This window comes from Crocuta crocuta, unplaced genomic scaffold (genome assembly GCF_008692635.1).
Source record: "Crocuta crocuta isolate KB4526 unplaced genomic scaffold, BGI_CrCroc_1.0 scaffold233, whole genome shotgun sequence".
Lineage (NCBI taxonomy): Eukaryota > Metazoa > Chordata > Mammalia > Carnivora > Hyaenidae > Crocuta > Crocuta crocuta.
This window is the reverse complement of record NW_027529526.1, coordinates 998,968-1,019,626: the sequence shown is the minus strand read 5'-3', so window position 1 is coordinate 1,019,626 and position 20,659 is coordinate 998,968. Positions and strand designations below refer to the sequence as shown.

General features: G+C 46.7%; 1 protein-coding gene across 1 annotated transcript in view; it reads left to right on the top strand.

Moving 5' to 3' along the window:
* The window catches only part of NAV2 (neuron navigator 2), a 270,778-nt gene that overhangs the window by 43,092 nt on the left and 207,027 nt on the right, over positions 1–20,659 (top strand). Inside the window, 2 exon segments of the mRNA XM_077761085.1 lie at positions 594–849; positions 13,837–14,006. Of these exon segments, the coding sequence (XP_077617211.1) occupies positions 594–849; positions 13,837–14,006 (426 nt within the window).

Sequence of the window (20,659 nt, the reverse complement as noted above, 5' to 3'; positions counted from 1 at the left end):
TTTTTTTAAACACATTATTTTCTGTATGTGAGTTCTCTATGAAAGCAAGTCCCGTAGCCTATCCCCACACTCATCCCAAATTAAAGTTAGTGATTCAGTGGACGAGGGAGACACAGAGCTGCGTGTCTAGGTGGAAGGATAGTCGGGGAGAGTAGAGGGAGGCTGGTGGAGGGGTGGGGGGGCAGGAGCCGCTTGGCACACACCGTGTAGCTGATGGCACGTGGCAGAGCTGCTGAATGGAAACCCGTGAATCTCCCCCAGCACCTCTGTCCCGGATCGGTGGCTTTGCCTGAGCACAAGCACAGTCTTGCTTGGGACTCTCACTTTTTTTGGTTGTGTCCTTGCTGAGAATTTCCTCCTGGCCCTTGCCAGACATCTAGTTGCGACTTGCCTCACGTATTCGCTCTAATCCCAGTGGGGGAAAGGGAACGAATTTCTCTGTGGCTGAGGCCTGACTCTGATCGACGACAGTGATGGCGATGATGTGTGCAGGCGCTCAGTCCTGTCCTTGAGAAGCGAAGCTTGAAGCTCAGCAAGAAAGGACTCCCAAGGCGGGCCTCCTTGTCTAAAAGAATTTCTTTATTGTCTTGCAGAAATCAGGAATGGCAACCTCAAGGCCATCCTAGGCCTCTTCTTCAGCCTGTCCCGGTACAAACAGCAGCAGCAGCAGCCCCAGAAGCAGCACCTCCCCCCACCGCCGCCCGCCGCGTCCCAGGCGGCCGGGGCCCCCTCCCAGCGCCAGGCTGGCACTCCTCAGCAGCAGGTGCCAGCCACTCCCCAAGCCCCCGGCCAGCCTCTCCAGCCGGCGCCACATCAGCAGTCAAAAGCACAAGCTGAAATGCAGTCCAGGTGGGGGCTCCTCGCCAATGGATAATTCTGTGTTTCGTGGGCCATCCTCCACACCGGCCGAATTCTAGCCTGGGCCGGATGTCTTGTCGTTTGGGCCTCTTTGGTGCTGAGAACCACGGGGGATGGGTGGGGGGATGGGTAGCCTGACCTTGAAATGGATGTGGTGGGGCTGCCTCTCGTGCCTGGCGGAGATATGTGCTTTTATAGGTCAGCATGGCCAGCAGCCAGGGCTAATTAGCCGCTCTGGCCTCAGCTCTGGCCTGTGATGCACATGCTCCTGTGCAATAAAGGGCCCCGAAAATAGACTTCCAACTTGCTTTGTGTGTTTGCCCCTAAGCTGGGTATTCGGTGCCCTGTGTGTGAGTCATTTTACTTAGTGGAGGCAGGAGTGCTGCAGCAGGCACTTCTGCTTCACCAGAGGAAAAACAGCAAGAGCAGAGAGGATGGCAAATGCCTCTCAAGGAAGAGGGGCAGCAGCCACCTGCCCTGAGAGGGCCCGCGGCTGGGTCCTGCTAACCTTAAATGGTTGGCAGCAGCCTCTTGGGTGGTCCTCTGCTTGGCAGGATTGGGGCTCAGGTTGGGTTGAAGCTCCCAGTGGGACCGATGCTTGCCGGCTGGCCTCGCTGCGGGATGGCCTGTAAGCCGAGCATCAGGGCAGTTACCATCTACAGTGACAGTGCGACTGGGTGCATCCACCCCTGCAGAAGATCACCTTGTAAAACATTCATTTTAATGATAGGGGGAGGAGGGAAGGACGGGATTAGGAACTAGAAAGTTTTTTTTAAACATTTGCTTATGTAGTTTTAAGTTTGTTTATTTTGAGAGAGAGGGAGAAAGAGAAGCTCAAGCAGGCTCCACCTATCAGTGACAAGCCCCATGTGGGGCTCAAACCCACAAACCGTGAGATTGTGATCTGAGCGGAAGTCAAGAGTTAGATGCTCTACTGGGACTGAGCCACCCAGGCGCCCCGAATTATTTATTTTTGGAGAGAGGAAGTGGAAGAGGGGCAGAGAGAGGGAGAATCCCAAACAGGCTCTGCACTGTAAGCACAGAGCCCAATGTGGGAATTGAACTCAGGAGCTGTGAGGTTGTGACCTGAGCTGGAATCTAGAGTCCAACACTTAACCGACAGAGCCACCAGGTGCCCCAGGAGCTAGAAAGTTTTTGACCCCTAGTCAAAACTGTGAAGAAAAGTCCACAGTCATTGTTGTTTAAAGCTGTAAACCTTTTGTTATCAAACCTAGATGTCACTAATTAAATTGATGGGTTGATTTCATTTAATACGTGCTGACGAGTAACAGCTTCCCTTCTCCAGGCCCCTAAACCACCAGCCTTACTAAGCACTGGGCTCAGCAGCCCATTGTGGCTGGGCAAAGCACAGAGTGGTTCAAATAGAACAGGTGCCTTAGAGATGGCTATGGCTTCTTCCTCCCCCTGAGAAGTGCTGTTTCCCATTCATGATGGTGTTACAACCAACACGCTGGATGTACTGTAAACCAGATCCCCTAATTAATTATCTAATTATATCCAATTTATATTATGGAAATGTGTAGACTAGCAGAAATGCCTGGACTAGTGGTGAGGAACAGACAGCCAGGCAGCAAGCCTCCCCCCACACCCCCAAAGAGCCACCTAAGCGAGAGCCACTCTCTGATCAGAGGTCCCTGATGGCCCTGGGAGATTCAATGAGCAGGATACCCTCTCCCGCATGGTATTCTAATAAGTGCTTATTCCTTGGATGGTAACTTGCAGGGGAAGGGTTCTGTAGGGGGAAAATGTGGTAAATAATCTGGGTTGGCTTGTTAGAACTGTTAATATGGGTCTACTCACATCCTTGAATCTGCCAGTATGCATTCATTTATTTAGTGTGTGAATGCCTTATGTGTGCCAGGCACTGATTTAGGTGCTTGGAGTTCATGGCTGAATGAGATTACCAGTGTGCCCACTCTCTGCCTTTTACTGGAGGAAGCAGGCAAATAAACAGGGAAGACAAATACCAGTATTACGAGAAGATGATGCAATTCAGAAGGATTAGGCTGATAACTTAGGTTGGGCTGATAGGAAATTCTCTCTGGGGATATGGTACCACAGTGAAGATAGGAATGACATGGAGCAAGCCATGTAAAGTTTAAATGTAGAACAGATCAGCCGGAGGGAGCAGCTGGTGCCAAGGCCCTGTAGTGTAAGAGCATGCTTGGCAGGTTGGAGGACCAGAAAGAAGGCTGATGTGGCTGGAGTTAAGTGGGTGTGGGGAGGTGGGAAAAGATAAGTTACCGGTCAGCAAAGCCCCTATTTCCATGGTAGACAGTGTGACCTGTGGCCCCTGGAGCTGCATAGTGCTGTTCGCCACGAGGCCAAGTCACAGAGTGCTGGCTAAACTGGGTAAAGAGTTTGCAATTTCGTTTTATAGGTAACAGGAAACCACTGGGTTGGGGGTGGGGGGCAGTCTTGGTAGGAAAGAGACTTGATTCAATTTACAGTTTAAAAAAAATAATAACTTCTTATCTCCTTTCTGGAGAGTAAGACTATGAAGGAGTGGAGATGGAAGGCAGGCCCCCAGGTAAGAGGCTTCTGTGGCCCTCCAGATGACAGTGGCTTAGACCAAGAGGAGCTGACATGTCGAAGGGCCACTTCAGGAGGTTAGCCACCAGGACTGAATAGACGGACTGTCCGGAGTAGGGGAGAGGACTCACAGGTACAGCTAGATTTCTGGCGTGAGCCGTGGTACATGGCGCTATTTATTGAGATGAGGGAGCCTGAGAGAGGAGCACGTGTGTGCTGTGACTCTTCAGAAGAGGGCGTAGAAAGCTTTCCTCCACCTTAGCCACGGAACTTCTTTCATAGAGCATCTCACTGCATTTATGATTCCAAGGAGCGCATGTTGAGAAACGCTGGGTTGTGTCACTACGCTGTGCTAGCCTGAGGCACCCATTTCCATGGTAGGTATTTGTTTTTCATAAAAGAACCAGATGTTCCAGTCAGGGCGCCCATCTCCCAGTTAAAAAAAAAAAAAAATCCTACTATTAATAAATGTTTTACCTAAAGCGGAGCCAAACTTACTTAAGGCAGATTTTTATATCCATTTATTCCAGAGTGATTCCTACCATCGTGGCCCTGCAGACGACTGGTTTCATCCATTATATACTAATACTTTATCGTTTTACTTCCAAAGGACAATCTGATTCTCAGGCTCTAGGGATCTCATATCTCATGCTTACACGCTGGCTGTAAATTTAAGGAGAGCACTATGGCATCACTGGCTTAGTCCCATTGTATCTATCCCAGATTCTGTCCCTGATCATCAAAATCCCAAGGGTGATGGTTTGGGCCCTTGATGATCGGTGTCAGATGTTGACACAAGCCCCAAACACCAGGTTGGTTTTAGTCCTTTGTTAGAACTCTGCCAGATGCAAACATGCCTAAACACTGTACCTCATGGGATAGCAAGTACTCACACCTGGCAGCTTTGCCATGAAATTTGTTAATTTCCGCCAGTCATGGAAGCTGGTGAAGGGAAGTTGAGAGGCTGGCAGGAGGGAGTCAGAGCATCTCCTCCATGATGGCCGAATGGAGGCTCACGTTTACCTGGTCTCTTCAGCTCTTCTCCTTAATCTGCATGAGGCTGAGAACTTGATCCAGTGTCTAACCCATGAAATTCCTCAGCAGTCCAGAGTCGGGGAGAGGAGAGTACTCCTCAAGACTCGTTTCCTTCTTCCTCTGTGTCTACCTTACGAATTATCAATATTTCGCTGTTTAGGAAAAATCCAGACAATTGTTGCTTGTTTTTCTTTCCTGCCTGCTCTCCTGTCTTCCTTTACTTTCAAAGTCTAGTGACACCAACATTGTTTTCCCCACCTCAGATTATTGCATAGGGTTCCAGACAACATGTGCTGAGAAACACAGGTTGGTGTAGGATGAAGCTGCTATATGGTGTATGGATACAAGAAAGATAAATATTTCTACCTTTCACAAGGCAGTAACTAAGCTCACTTTTTTATTAAGCCCTATCAAGATTCTTCATTACACAAGTTTATGGTCCAAAATCTAGAATTTAATAAGTTCGGAAAACTTTAATTGAACATTTCTATACCACTGAAAGCAAATATTCCCACGACTAGCAAAACTTGCAAACATCTGTACCTTCGTCTTGGGTCATCATTTTATGACATATTTATCTAAAAAGCACCCTGGTAGAAGAAGCATGTGAGATAGAAGCCTCTAGATACTCTTAGAAATTTATCGAGTTTGTTTACTTATCCAAGACCCCTTGCTTCAGCGTTTACTTCCGGGAAGAAGGCGACCTCATATCACGGGTAGTAGAAAAGATACTTGGTCTTGAAAAAAAAAAGACATCAAAAGCCCTTAGATAATCTTGATAGCAGTTTCTTCACACTGGAATGTTACCAAATCAGAAAATTCAGACTCAGAAGGGAGTCACGGGAAAAGCCGGCAGAGGGCAAACCGGGCGCACCCCCGTTGCCGCAGACTCCCATTCGTGATGTGCGCGTCTAACGTATCTTCTCTCCCCTTACTCACCTCTTCCCCTTTTTTCTTTCCTGTCATGCAGTGCGTCATCCAAGGACTCCTCTCAAAGCAAAATCATCCGCTTCACTCTGGGTCAGAAAAAGATCTCTAGGTTAGACTTTTCTCTGTGTCCTGCAAAGCATGGTTTCAGCCCAACTCATTGACCCCGTTGTTCTGGCTAAGCTTCCTTTTGGTCCCTCTCCTCGTTCTATGCTTGCAGTTTGAGAAAACCCAACATGCTTTGGCTAATGACCCAGTGTGGGAGAGTTTGCAGAATGCCTGTGGGGTCACTGAAAAGGGGCGTGTGTGTGCGGCGTTATGGTGTAGAGAATGTTTCAAATCAATGCATCTCATTGATTTGGGCTTTCATTGCTTTGTGTCAAAGTCCTTTCTGACTTAGGGAGAGGTAAGTTTCTGAGTGGTTTTTGTAGTGGTTTTATGATGAGTTTGGCTCCCTGCTCTGGCCTGGCCCTGATCCCACCTCATCTGCATCTCCTTTATGTGTGTCGTGCTTTTTTATTGTTGCTGTGATTGCTAAAATTACTAATGTGGCTTTGGTTTCTCTTGAGTTCTAAAGAACTTGAAGCATGAATCCAGTTGGTCAGAGGAGACAAAGCAGCAGGCGGCTCTATCTCCTTTTCGTCCCTGGATGCTCTTTGTACCTCTGCTACCTAAAAGTAAAAGTTAGTCTTGCTCACTAACTAGTTCTCCTGACATGGAGTTTGGCATTTACTGCACCCTATAAGGACTGATTCCAGGGTATGGAAAATGCCAGTCACATCTTTGGGATCTGCTGTTATTTTTAAAGGTAGCAATAGTTAACATTTATTAAGTGCTTGTTACGCATCAGTTTGAACGCCTTGTCTTATTTAATCCTGACATTCATTTTCATGTGACCGCTCCAGTGACTATCCCCATTTTACAGATAAGAAAACTAAAGTCTAGGAAGTTAGGTAAGTTACCCAAGGTGACTTTCCACAGAAAGTGGAAAAACCAGGATTTGAGCCCACGTGGCCTAACTCCAGAACCCTCACCTTACCCACTGTTTACACTCCTCCTCTCTTTGTCCTGCTTGATTTCTGGTATTTATGGGGTTGTCAAGGCTGCTTTTAAAAATCTTATGTTTCAGCCATTACTCTCAGCCTTTAGGCTCACTTTGTCCTTTTTAGCATCCTAACAGAACCTGATGCTGGGTCGTTATTTTCATTGAATTCTCATTTAAAGCTAAAGGGATACTCACACTACATTCCTTCTTCTTCTTTTTTTTTTTTTTCAGTGTTTATTTTTGAGAGAGAGACAGAGTGCAAGTAGGGGAGGGGCAGAGAGAGAAGGAGGCACAGAATCCAAAGCAGGCTCCAGGCTCTGAGCTGTCAGCACAGGGCCTGATGCAGGGCTCGAACCCATGGACTGTGAGATCATGATGTGAGTTGAAGTCGGACGCTAAACCGATGGAGCCACCCATCAGGCACCCCCTATGCTGCATTTCTGTCTGTATTCGTGTAACAAATACATACTGAATGTCTGATCACTGCCCCTCTCTCTCAGGTTCTCAGTGCCTTTTTTTGGCCAGAGTTGACTTTTTCTTTTCTAAAAAGTTACACATAAGGAGACCCAACTCAGGATCTGCCTGGCTGTTGGGGAGAAGCCACTAAGGCAGTTGCTTCTCTGTAAATCAAGTCCATGTGTTACCCAGACTTGGTTCCGGGACACAGGAGGGAACCCACGTTCATCATCATTGCTTTTCATAATCCTGTGTCTTTGTCAGTTTGAGCTGCTATAACAAATCACCATAAACTGTGTGATTTAAACAACAGAACTGCTTTCCTTACAAGTCCAAGATCGGGGTACCGGCACAGTCAGGTTCTAACGAGCTCTGTTCCTGGTTTCCAGATGGCCATGTTCTTGCTGTGTCCTCACATGGAGAGCAGAGAGAGAGGAAGCCAGCCCCCTCCTTTCTCTTATAAGGCACTGATCCCATCATGAGGTCTTCAGCCTGATGAAGTCCCTCCCATAAGTCCCATTTCCAGATACCATCACATGGGGATTAGGGTGAGGATACCCTAATTTGGCGGGGGGTGGGGCTGGAGGACATAAACATCCAGTTCATGACACCACACTAGAAAGTGCCTGCTTTCCCTGAAAAATAACACCAGGCCCAACTCCGACACCCCCTGCGCTGGCAAACTGGGTTCCCAGTTTTTGAGTGCGTCAACCTAAATGGGGAAGTGAATGGACATAAGCTCAGATTACCAAACTCAAATCAAGTTTATTTGGGAACAGCGGAGGAATTGTAGTTTGGCATACGCCTGCCGTAGCAAGAAACAGGTGGGTCTCTTGAAGGTTTGGGGTGTGCTGTATCGATGGACCAGGAGCACAAGATGGGGAGATCTAGCCAGAGTCCAAACAGGAGGTTCATTGGCTTGAGGGTAGAGAGGGATCCTAGGCAGATATTCATTGGTCAGGAGATAAGCTTCTGTCTTCTCTAAGTCAGACATTTGTGGGAAATCAGATTTTCCGTTTTTAAATTTGGTTCTCCTGAGGGAGCATGTTGCGAGCTTCTCCACTTCCTATCCTCCGATTCCACTGCAGATCGAAATCCTTTCACAGACAAAAGGAAAGGAGGTTAAGTGAGCTTGGAGGGAACCTGAAATCTCGTGTCCATTCCCACAGTGCGCTTGGTTCTAGAAGATAAACAGGAGCTAGCTGGGAAAATATCTGATTGGAAGCACATGGCCATCCTGAGTGTGCGTGGTTATCAGTCCCAGATGATAGGAGGAGGCAGTGGGAGGAGAGGAGGAATGGAAGGAAGAGGGCATGCCTGCCCCTGCCCCAGGGTGTGTTGGGCACAAGGCCTCTAAGTTGACTGAGAGCCAAGGTCTGGCTTTCTTTCAGGGTCACATCTCTCCCCTAGAGTTTCTTTCGGGTGCATCTTTGTCTCTGATGAGGCCAACGAAAGGGTGTTCTTTGCTTCATTGTTTGCCTGCTCCTCCTCCTTGCCTTCCCTTATCCCCCTCCGTTTCCCTGACCCAGCCTTGAGCACAATTCTGATAAGCGTTTTCGCTGATCCAGGCATCACCAAATGTAGCTATAAACTTAGTCGCCAAAAGAAACCGCCTTACCCCTGCTGGTTGAGTAAGACCGCTCTCCCAGAACTCTGGAACTGGATCTCTTCTTCAAGAGCAAACCTTGATTGAACACCTGCCAGAGTCAAACACCTTGATAAGTACCAGGGAGATTGAACAGGGTGGGGAGCCTCGCTCTTGAGTCTGAAGACTTCTAGAGGGAATCCGTACAGGGATGAGGATGTTCGTGAATGTCTGCCTTCAGCTGCAGTTATCGTCCCTTGGTCATCCCGGCGAACCCTGGGTTTGTAGGCGTAGGCGTGTTCTTTCTGCAGGGGCAGCAAAGTATGGTGGCTGTGAGTGCAGCTCGTCAAACCCCGGGAAAGCCCATCATCACTGCTTACCGTGTAACCTGGGCAAATTATTTATTCTCCAGGAGCCTGTGTTTGCTCACGGGCAAAATGGGGTAGTTAACTGCCTCACTCATGGTGTTATGTGGGCTAATGAAGTCATTTCCAGTGTTTTTATATCTGGTCTATAATGAATGCACCGTAACCAGCAGTTACAGTGATGGTGTTTGGGGTTGATGTGGGCCAGCGAGGGCCACCAGGCCACCTCTCTCCAGCAAAGCCCCACAGAGCTGATCACATGGACCATCTTGTGGAGGGGAAGCAGCGGGACTAATACTTCTGTCCTCTTTGTCCAGCTGCTGAAGAGCCGAGGCCGCGGAGATGAGAGATTTAACATTTAATAATCTCCGCCGGCAGAAAGCACCTCTCATCATGAAGCCGGCCACCTGAGGTCCTGAGCATGTGCACACAAGCTGCGATCCGTCCTGGGAGAGCCATCTTCTCCCGGCCTTTGAAGTGGTTTTGTGGGGAAGAACGGCTTTCTTCCCAGCAGCATGCACAGCGCGTGGAGCCGGGGTGTACTCCCAGGTTATGTCACCCTTGCCTGCCCGGCTCTGCACATGTTCGAGAAATTGACTGTGGCTTCAACAGCAGCAGGATTTCTCTTCTGCCGCTTTTTTACACCACTTCCCTTCAGCTTATTTTTTTTTTTAATGCGACACGTGTATGTTTCAAAGAACCCATCTGTGTTCTCTGTCATTTTGTAACTATGTTTGGAACATAGAATGGTCCTAAGAAGTAGAGTTGTTCTTGCCAAGGAGCCCTTGGAGCTCTCTGGCACCATAAATGACACGGGTTGGCTTGATGTGCTCCCCTCTCCGTGCTTTTCTTCAGTGAGGCAGGCATCTCGGCAGCGTCCGTTGTGGTACCCGTGGCTGTTCCACGTGAGCAAGACCCGACCCTTCTGCAAAGGATTCTAATGTCCAGACAGCAGCTGTTTCCAGGCTGGGACTTGATAGAAGTTCCTGTGATGCATAAGGATGTTTACAATTATGAACTTGAGAATATGAGCTGGAGGCCTGCAGTCTGTGTGACTGTGAACTTGAAGATACTGCTCCCAGCCTCCCTAATTAATGCCTCATTGCTGGAGAGCAGGAAAAAGTCCAGGTCCATACTGTGACATCTGAGGTCCTCTCTACTCTGGCCCCGCCTGCTTCTCCAGCCTCATTTCCTCCCACTCTGTCCCCCACTCCATAGCACACACCAGACCTTCCTTCCTCTATACTTTTTTATAGGCTTCCCTTTGCTGGAGACCTCTGCCTCTCTCCATGACTCCACACCTTCTTATTCCCCACTCACATTTCCATTCCACATGTCACATCTTGCTCTGGGGTCACGTCTCCTTGGAACCTTCCCCTGACCATCCCGCCAACATCCAGGGTCGTCATTTTCCTTCTTTGAATTACTTCCAACCTTTGCATATTCTTTTATCAATATATGCATAATTTAGATGTTATTTAGGGTCACTCAGCCTTACCTTAAGATCTAGGTGAGATTGAACTAGAACCCTGCCTTACTCTGTTTGGGCCGCCACAGCAAAATACCACAGACTCAGTGGCTGGTACACAACAGAAATTTATCGCATTTCTGGAAGCTGGACGTCTAACAGCAGGGTGCCAGCCTTGTCGGGTTCTGGTGAGCGCTGATGTCCAGGTTGCAGACCGCCGACCTCTCACTCATTCCTGCAGGGGGCCAGCTAGCAGTCTGGCCTGTTGTTTTCATAAGGTCATTAATTTCATTGATGAGGGCTCTGTGTAATGACCTGATTGCCTCCCAAAGGCCCCCACATCCTCATACCACCACACTGGATGTTAGGGTTTCAACGTATGAATGTGAAGGGGAGCATAAGCATTCACACCATGGGAAACTCTTCTTCAATTTGCAGAAAGTCCTGCCCCATGATTGCTTGTGTACCTTAGTTCCTCACGGTCACCATTGTCTTTGAAATGCAACATTTGAAATCCCGTATGTATAATTCAGTCTGAATTAATTGGGGTGTATTGACTCACTATCCCAAAGAATACTTTGGTTCCCTCATGGGTGGACCCAAATAAGCCTTTTTCTTACTTCCTACCCACCACACGTTCATGGCCTTTGTACCTGAGGCAGACTTTGCTGAAAATTTTAGAGGGATGGAGGAGGCTGGCTTTGGAGCAAGCAACTACTCAAGCCCATTCACAACTCAAGTTTTAAGGCATTGTCACAGACACCCACTGAAACTTGGAAGAAATTACTCGGTCTCCACCCAGTCTTCCCATTTGGTCGAGGTCCGGGAGCTAAACTGACTAGGGTGTAAAGGTGATGGGGGTAGAAGATGACATGAGGTGGCTTTTGATGGCTAAGTATGTGCCAACCATTCTTTTTCATGTCAGCTGCCCTCAAAGCGTTCAAGAAGTCCTTGAAGGCCTAGAAAACTTGGTTCAACCCTGTAGCCATTTGAAGGCTGTGCTATTCTCATCCAAGGTATACTTCGAGGTCCTGACTCAGTGAAGACAACCTGACGATGACCACCCAGAGGAGACCAGGAGGGACTTAGTTGATCCAAGACCAGTAATATTTCACTGTGGGGAACAGGGCCTACCGATAGCTTAGAGGTACACTGGACTGTTTCTTAGGGAAATAAGTACCATCTGCCAAAGCCTGGCTTACCTCTTTGAAAATATAGATCTCAGTCTCCTGTATGTTGATTTTTGTCAGCTTCCTTTTGATACTTTCATCTGGATCCATTGATTTCCTACCTTATTTTGTCTGATTCTTTTTTTTGTAGCAAAGCATGTTTCCTTTATGACAATGCCCAGTTCGTTTATAAATTTATGCTCAACAGAGAGGATGAGAAGGGAACTAACATGCATTGAAGACTCAAACAGGCCCGACATTAAGGCCCATTTCAAATGAACAACTGTCCCATTGGATAGTTAATTATTATTCTAAAGTTATCTGATCTGGAACATGACTCTTGGAGAAATTATAGAAGATTGACTCAGTGTCATGTGTGTGGGAAAAGCCCTTATTTTATCCATTATTCCATGCTGCCTCACAGAGGACCAGATTGCCTACCCAGTTCAAGGTTGCACCCATCCCATCCTATGCTTTGATCAGTCTTCCTTCTATAGAGGCCCTGGAGAGCCCTGGGTTGGGGCAGGGAGAGCTCTTCAGCAACTCTGAAAGGAAGACATGTTTTCCCTTCTTGTTGCTTTTTGCTTACCTACTTCTTGCAGATTCCCTACTGAATTAGAATGCGATGGCCTGTTACCCTGTACCACTTAATACCATTGCTGTGACATCATCTTGGAACAAGTCTATAATCCTTTTCCAGGCCTATCTGTGGGCATAAAGACTCCTGTGGGCTATAGCTGGGTTAAAGGAGTCCAGCCCAGAGGACCCCATGTCTCCACCTGCAGAAGCTCTACCATTGGCTCTGAGTACTCAGCTAACACTGACTTGGAGGGCTCTCAGGATGCCATTTGTACTAAAGGCAAAACCAAGAGGTACCAATATCTCCTTGCTCAGCCTCCTTGTTCAGTTGTGCTGGCCACACCTGGTACCCAAATATAGACCCTGGTGCTGCTGGCTTTATGCCCCACTTTGTGCCCGCCTTTGTGGGGTGAATCTTTTCTCCAAAACAAGATGGGGTAAATTAACAGAGGGGCCAATCCTCCTAGTGCAGTGGAAAGTACACTTCCTCTGCCACTTGTTGGGGGAGAGAACTCACCCCCCTTCCTTCTCTCCTCGTTCCCAGTCAGGGAATGGGGCCACCCTTCTTCTTAACTGTATAAATTTTACAGTCTTCTCTCACCAGCTCATGTTCTCTGTTTATTCTACAACCATCTTTCTTGCTCAGCCAGCAAGAAGAAGTTTAAAGCGATTGCCTGCTTATATCTAAAATGCTTCCAGACTGCAGTCGTCTTTGGTGCTTACAGATTTGCAATGGGGAGAGAAAGTTGAAAGCTTTATGAGTTGAAAATTCAGACTTCTCACTAGATCTGTTGCTAGTCAGCGAAGGTTCCAGTGGCTTTTAAACACAGCTAAGTGGGTTTTAGCTGAAAGATATAACTAAATATTTCATTATTTATTTCTCTTTCAACTTTTAATGATTAGAAACAGCCTGCTTAGTACTCTCTGCCCCAAAATTCTGAGGGAGTCTTACCCTTAACTCTTTGCGGAGGAGGCTCTAAGATCTTTCAACATATTACAAAAATGTCTGCTAACTTTATTTCCCAAACCACCCTAAAGGAGGTGCTTAATTTAAGAGAAGGTATATGTTTGTCTTTAGATTAATAGATTCCTGCTGGTTCTATGGAAAGAACATACGATTTTTTCCTATCTACTGTGCAGAGAAGCTGAGCTTCAGCCTCAAAGTGATGCCTGCGGAGACAGGTTGTCAAGTGTTGAAGGAGAATGTATGTCTGAACACGTGTTTTCATCCAGGCCATAAGTTTTTTCATTGTGGTTGTATTGGGTTCTGAGTGCTAACATTTCTCTTCCTGACTGTTATAAATTACATCATTTTCTTGATAATGCAACCCTAGTTTATGACATGATGATTAATATGGATATGACCGTATTAATACCTACCAGAAGAGATGCACACAGAAGGTAAAAAAGTTTAGAGCCTTAATAGGCCCTCATGTTCTGCACTTGATAGAATTAGAGTTGACATGGTTTGGCCCTATTGAAAAGTAAAATTAGTCCCTTAAGAGAAAAAGGAAGATAAACCTGCTATTTTTTAATCAGTAAACATATTCATTTACTTTTCCTTCAGAATTTCTCTTTGCTCAAAGGAAAACTCATATTTCGCTGTTGGACTTTGCTGGGGTCATTAGTAGCCTAGGTGTTTATAGTGGTTCCACTAATTTTTTGACTGGCATATCTCCACAGACCCAGTGTCTTGAATGGTTTCCTCTACCTCCTGCATGGTTGCAGTTCCTTCTTCTGAAACACTGCTATTGTCCTGAGACTGAATCCATTATCCTGTTGCTTTTGCATTTTAGGCTTCCAGGTCCTACCGCAAGGGTATCCGCTGCAGGCAATGAAACCAAAACCCGTGGAGGGGCAGCCACTGCTAACAACCGACGCAGCCAGAGCTTTAACAACTATGACAAGTCCAAACCGGTCACCTCCCCACTTCCACCACCACCACCACCAAGCAGCCACGAGAAAGGTAAGTCAACTTCTTGAGGGTCCTTTCTGGCATCTTCCTTTATAGCAGAACCTTTAGGTGAGTTGGTCAGGGTTGGGAGTAAGGCTGCAAATAGCATGGGCCATAGGACAAACTTGGCTGGCAGGAATATTGTTAGCAGAGGCATTAATAAAGTAGAGGAAATAGGTTCATGGTTGCCAGCAGGACTTAGGTGTTTTTGTTTCAGTGGGGGCCCAGAAGACAACTGACTACAACAGAAGCAACATAGCATTTACAACTTGAAAATAAGTTTTCATAGAACATGCTGTATACAGTAGATGGCTTTCCAGAAATGCAAGTTTCTTGGAGTGTGCATTTTGTGACCTGATAAGCTTTTTACCCATTAAAAGTGATATGAGTGAAGTTAAGAACAAGGGAGTCAGAAATGTAGGTTGTCTAAATGACTGTCTTGGCTACATATAAGTAATATGTAACATTATTCTTGGTGTTCTTATGAGGTAACTTTCACCAAAAGAAGGTATGACTTTTTGCTCTACATAGCCCTGAGATTTTAGGATGGGGGAAAAGGCGAGTAGCTATGCGGGGGCTATTGCACAGAAGATGGTGAAGCAAACCTTTGCTGGCTTCAGTCTGTGTCTTGTAAGACACTGGCGAAACTGAGTCAGCCTAGAAGATTGTACGGTAAGAAGCAGAACACTCCTATCTTCCTCCAAGGCAACGTGGTCTAGACCTCTTGGTGAGGGTGATGTGCCCAGATCTCTTGGAAGCATTTTCTACAGCAGGATTTGTCCTAGATGTGCCCCCTCAACTCCCCTGAGCCTTGAGAGAGAGCTGAACGAGATCTGAGCATCCTGGACCTACCCTCCAGCCCAGGATTTGTTTTTTTGGTTTTGTTTTTGTTTTTTCTTTTAGTGGAGTTTGGTTTCTGCCCTACCCCCACCTAGAATACTTGAGAAAATACAAAGGGAAGTCTTGTATGACTGACCTATATATGGCAGAAGATTTTGCATACTGGGCGTTGGAAACTCTGCAGCTAGCAGTAAGGGGTCTCAGCCAGTCATGTTCTTTGTGATCCAGATCTAGGCTCCTGCCTTAAGAAAATCTTTCATTTTCTTCCCTCTTTCCACCCTCTTCCCCTCCCCTCCTTTTCTTTTCTTCAACCATACCCAAACATGTTCTTCTCAAAAGTGCTTTCTTCTTAAAAGTGTGTTTAAGGGGCACCTGGGTGGCTAAGTCGGTTAAGCGTCAGATTCTTGATTTTGGCTCAGGTCATGATCCCAGGGTCATGGGATCGAGGCCCACATCAGACTCTGCAATGGGTGCGGAGCCTGCTAAAAATTGGCTTTCTCTCTCTGTCTTCCCCACTTGCATCCCCCCCCCTCAATAAAAATAAAACAAACAAAAGGTGTGTTTAAATTGAAAAAAATAATATATACTTATAAAATGGTGTAAGTACATATCAAATAAAAGTTCTCCTTTGCATGCTTCCTGATGGGTACTAATATGAGAAGGGTGTTTTTATATAAATAACTAAGAGCTGCATTTTACTGAGTACCTGCAGTGTGCCTCGTTGAATCCCACAACAAGCTGTACTGTTAGCCCCTGTTACCAGGGAAGAGACTGAGGCAGAGGGAGGTTAAATACCTGCCGAGGCCACAGCCGAGGTGGTGGGAGCTGGACTTGGATCTGAACACAGGCAGTGTGGTTCCAGAGCCATGGTTAATAGTATGCTCTTCCGGGAAGTGGAAGAGAGATGGTGGAGGCCTTGCCCACTGAAGGCTAGAGACCTGCAGGCTAAGCAAGACAAAGAGCTAAGATGTCCAGGGCAGGCTGCTCAGGCCAGCCCATCCTTGTCCCACACTTGTCTGGAGGGGACGCTGTCATTAAAAAAGTCTGAAGGATGGATGTGAGACCAATATCCAAAAGACTGAGCAAATAAGAAGCTCTTCATGGGTAGGTCTGATAGGGGAGGGGGAAAGGCTGGTGGCTGGAACCTTGTCCCAGAGCCTAACCAGAGATGCAGGGCCCTTCAGGCCGCCTAGCTGTGCTGGGACAGCCACCAGTCTGCCCCCGTCCTGGGCAGGGGCTGTGGCTGTGAATTCTGACAGAGGCCTTGGCTGGAGGAAGGACTTTGGGATCAGCGGAAAGAGCAGTCATACTTCTTTACTGAGAGTGTTATCATTTGCCAGGGAGTTTGATCTTCACTGTGTTACTTCGTCTTCACAAACATTCTGTGTGGTAAATATTATTAACGCAGTTTTACAGATAAAAGCAAGGAGGCTAATTGAGATTTAGTAACTTGCCCTCTCTGGGAATTGAGCCATGGAATTCATATCAAGGTTTGACTCCTGGATTCGAACTCGGGCTCTGTGCTGTCTCCTGGGAGGATCGAGTGAGGTAGTAAGTGTGAGAATACCTTATGAGTCAGGATTCTCACAAAATCCTCTGAGGATTCGCTTTTGGAATGATAAAAATAACTGACTGGGGCTCCAGGTGCATGGGAGAGTACACTTATCATCCCTCTCCTGGCCTGGAGAGCTTAGGTAAAGCAGGCTTGTGGCAGACCCAAGTATTTTTATAGTAATGCCTTCCCCATCATCCTGAGGTAAAGGGACAGCGCAATTTTACCTTATGAGGCTTTATTTCCTCCTCCTTTCTCACAGTCCATATGTCCTCTCTGTTGAATCTGACCTTGACTGCAGCTTATGAGGTAGCCGACTCCGTGCAACATACACTATGTGGAGAGAGAAGTGGCTCCCCAACCTGGCCATGTGGGAGACCCAGCAGGTTTTCCGGCGTGCACGGTAGCATCACTGACCTTGACAGGTCTTGGAGAGATGCGCACCAGTGAGCAGATACATTGTAGCTCAGTGTGGCAGGTGCTGTAGTTGAGGCGTGGACTGCTTTGAGATGAGTTAAAGTTCACGATATAATCTCATGAGCTGTCCTTCTCGAAGCTGTCTTACGAATCAGCCAGGCCCTGATCGCATGGCGTGCTGGCATTTCACTCTCAGGTAACCCAGTTCGTAGGCCTGTATGTGTGACCCATTGGGCCATGAACTCTTCTAGGAGTTGGCCTGATCACACCTGCAACAGGAACGAGCAATTCAGTATTCTGCCAATGTGTGACAAAAATATTTCAACACTTAGTCTTGATTTTTTTAAAAGATAAAGAGGAATAAAAGGAAATTATAACAGGCAGCTTTTCCAAAGCCCCAGAGCACTTAATCCTTTGTGAGGAAATAACTGAAAGATTCCTCTGAAAAGCACGTCCAAAGAAGCGAATGCCCTTCTGCCGCCATCACCACATTTAGTTCTGATCAACTGAGATGTGAAGCAGAAGAAGAGGAATAGATCTAGAAAATACTTACATTTTAAGTATTCAACTGAGCAATCAACTGAGATGTGAAGAAGAGGAGGAGGGGAAGGAAGAGGAAGAAGAAGAAGAAAAAGAAGAGGAAGAAGAAGAATAGATCTATACAATACTTCACAGTGAGAGAAAGCCTAGGGACACACACACAATGTATTGGCTTAGTCCATGAGGTGACCAAGTGCACGGCTGGTGTATAAAACCCAGGAATTTGCCTGTGAGGTTTGGAAGGAAGTCTACAGATCCTTAGCCAGTGGGAAAAGCTGCTAGTTGTGTAGTTCTCCCTAGCTTGGTTAGGTTCGTCTTTGGCTTCCCCTGCTCTCTCCTGCAGGGGGCAGCAATGAGGTGCCTTGCTTGGCCTGCAGGACATCCTGAGCAGGTCCCCCAGCGGAACTTCATCTGTCAGGGAATGGCCTGGAATACGGTGGTCCTCGCTTCCTCTCTTGGCTCCAAGTGACCCAATGGCTCCAGACCAGAATCATGGATTTTCAGGAAGAGGAAAGAGCTGTCATCTTCAACATTTGTGACATTATTTTTCCTCCTATCCCCTCACTTACATTCTCTGAATGGGTTAGCACTGCCAGAAATCGAATACATTTCTCAAGTATTTGGTCCATCATATGAACTGGAAATATCTACTATCCCTAACCTAAATTCTGTGCAAATAGAAGCTGGTCTCTCCTGAATAATATGGTTTTGTTCATTTTAGAGAAAGCATATCTTGATTATATTTTCATGATAAAAACCATCATGCAAAATTTTTCAAATAGTACAAATTTATTGAAAGAGAACCCTACATAACCCCGCCTCAGAATTATCCCATTTGTCACTTATGTTTTCTTTATGCATATGCTATACTATCCTATTTTGATAAAATGTTCCTTCTGTTTAATATTTGCCAAGTATTGTTCTTTTTTTTTAAAATTTTATTTAACATCTTATTTATATCTGAGAGAAAGAGAGAAAGCGTGAGCAGGGGAGGGTCAGAGAGAGAGGGAGACACAGAATCTGAAACAGGCTCCAAGCTCTGATCTGTCAGCACAAAGCCCGATGCGGGGCTTGAACCCGTGAACCGTGAGATTATGACCTGAGCTGAAGTTGGCCGGCCGCCCAACTGACTGAGCCACCCAGGCACCCCTGCCAAGTACTGTTCTAAGGGCTTTGTAAGTAATTTAATTCTTACTGGAGCTCTGTACGCACACACTCTGACATACATTGTATATTATATGACTTAAAATCTTGTAAATAAAATCGACTAGTCATGGATAGCCTTTTATAGGCTATTCTGTCTTTCTAATGGTTGCATAGGACTCCATCGCATGAATTCACCTTAATATTTCTAACTGCTTTCATTTTGGTTGCTTCTAATTCTTTGATATTATAAATAGTGGTAAAATTAACATCCTCATGGGGTTTTTTTTGCATGTATATACCATCCCATTAAAGGGTATACACATTTTACCCATGTTTTAACATTGCCAAATCTTGCTTCCAAAAGGTTATACCTGTGTCTGTTCCCATCAGCAAGCAATGTGTGAGAGGCCAGTTTCCCTACACACTTGACATTACTTCTGTTTTCACTCTCTGGGGCAAAAAACTACTGTCTTTGAAATTAGGCAGGTTATGTTAAGAAGCCGAAATAACAAGATCATTTGCTAAGAACCGGCCTTTTTAACTGACACGTTGCTGTGAGTTACAAATAGTGACATGTATAGACCTTGGTATGTACAGAAAGCGCCTGTGGTTGAGATCAAGCTGTCTGTCAGCTAGTCTGGCCTCGCTGAAGACATTTAATTTCTCTAGGCCTCAGTTTCCCCTTCTATAAAGTGAGTCTGAGGTCATCCATCCCTAAGCCACTGTGGGGTATGGCCCCTTGGCCTTTTCTTTTTTTTTTTTTAATTTTTTAAGTTTTATTATTTATTTTTGAGATAGACAGACAGAGCATGAGTGGGGGAGGGGCAGAGAGAGAGGGAGACACAGAATCTGAAGCAGGCTCCAGGCTCTGAGCTGCCAGCACAGAGCCCAACATGGCGCTCAAACTCACAAACCGTGAGATCGTGACCCGAGCTGAAGTCAGAAGCTCAACTGACTGAGCCACCCAGGTGCCCCCCCCTTGGCCTTTTCCAATGGGAGACCTATCAGTGCTTTCTGGTAGGTTCCCTCCCCTGGTCTTCATTGTAAGTCATTTCCTCCCTCTTGTTCATTCCACCCTGTCATGGGTAAGAAAGAAGAGCCAGACGTGGGTGGAGACAGAGTTTTACAGCCTTCAGCAACATGTCTTGTCCGAGTAACACTGGAGCCATTGATTTGGAACCTCTGTAAACTTGTCACTTTATGGTTGGTAAAGTAAGTTATTTCTGAGTTAATGATTGGGAGAGAGAACTGTGAAGAAGCCACCCACGGCCTACCCATTAACCGGGATTCCTACCTAAAATTACAGACTAGATGGGATTAATTCCGTGGTCCAGGAAGGAGTGCGGTTGGGTGCTCCTGTTTCGGGTTGTTTCTTTCTTGTCACTGCTTATGTCCAGCATTGGGCTTGTGATCGTGACGGAGGGCACTGAGGCACAGATTCTGCTTTCCAGGGCTCACAGCCCCAGGGGACAGGGGTGCTCACAAGTCCTGTGAAAGAGAAACATTCAAAGTCGTGAAGAAGAAGGTGGGCTTAGCCAGGAAGGCTCCAGGAGGACTTCAGAGGAGTGATGGCATTTGCAGTGACTTCTGGCTCCAGATTTTCACGGAGAGCAAGAGAGCGGGAGGCTGGGGAGGAGTGACTCATTCCACCTGTTTGGGTCCAGGTGTTAATCCAAGAGGACATCTGCTGGGGTCACTGTGTTAATAAATTCATGTCCTACGGGGCACCTGTAGAGGGAAGTGTCTCCAACATCATTTCAGCGGTGGGGTGAGGCCTCCCTTGGCATCAGAAGACCCCCAGCCCTTGCGGAGCAGCCCCGGGAGAGCTCACGTGCCTGGGGTGCTCGCTCCGTAGGTGGGAATCGTCTCTGGTTGGAAATCAACTGTGAGGTCGCCTTGACCCTCCAAGCAGAAGCCATAATTGTCTGAGGGCTAATAAAAAAAAAAGCTAGTATAAAGATTTGAACCAAGGAGGTATCGCTGAATTGTAAGGAGTCTCAGGGGAGATCATCTGGAAATAGAATGCAGGGAACTGTTAGACCAGTCGTTGCGGCTGAGCAAGCAGGGTGTATTAAAAGTGACCAGCGAAAAGTGACCTCACGCCTGGCACTAGGAGGAATAAAAGAGCCTAGCAAGTGTTTGAGAAGCTGCACCCACCCTTTGGGCCAGG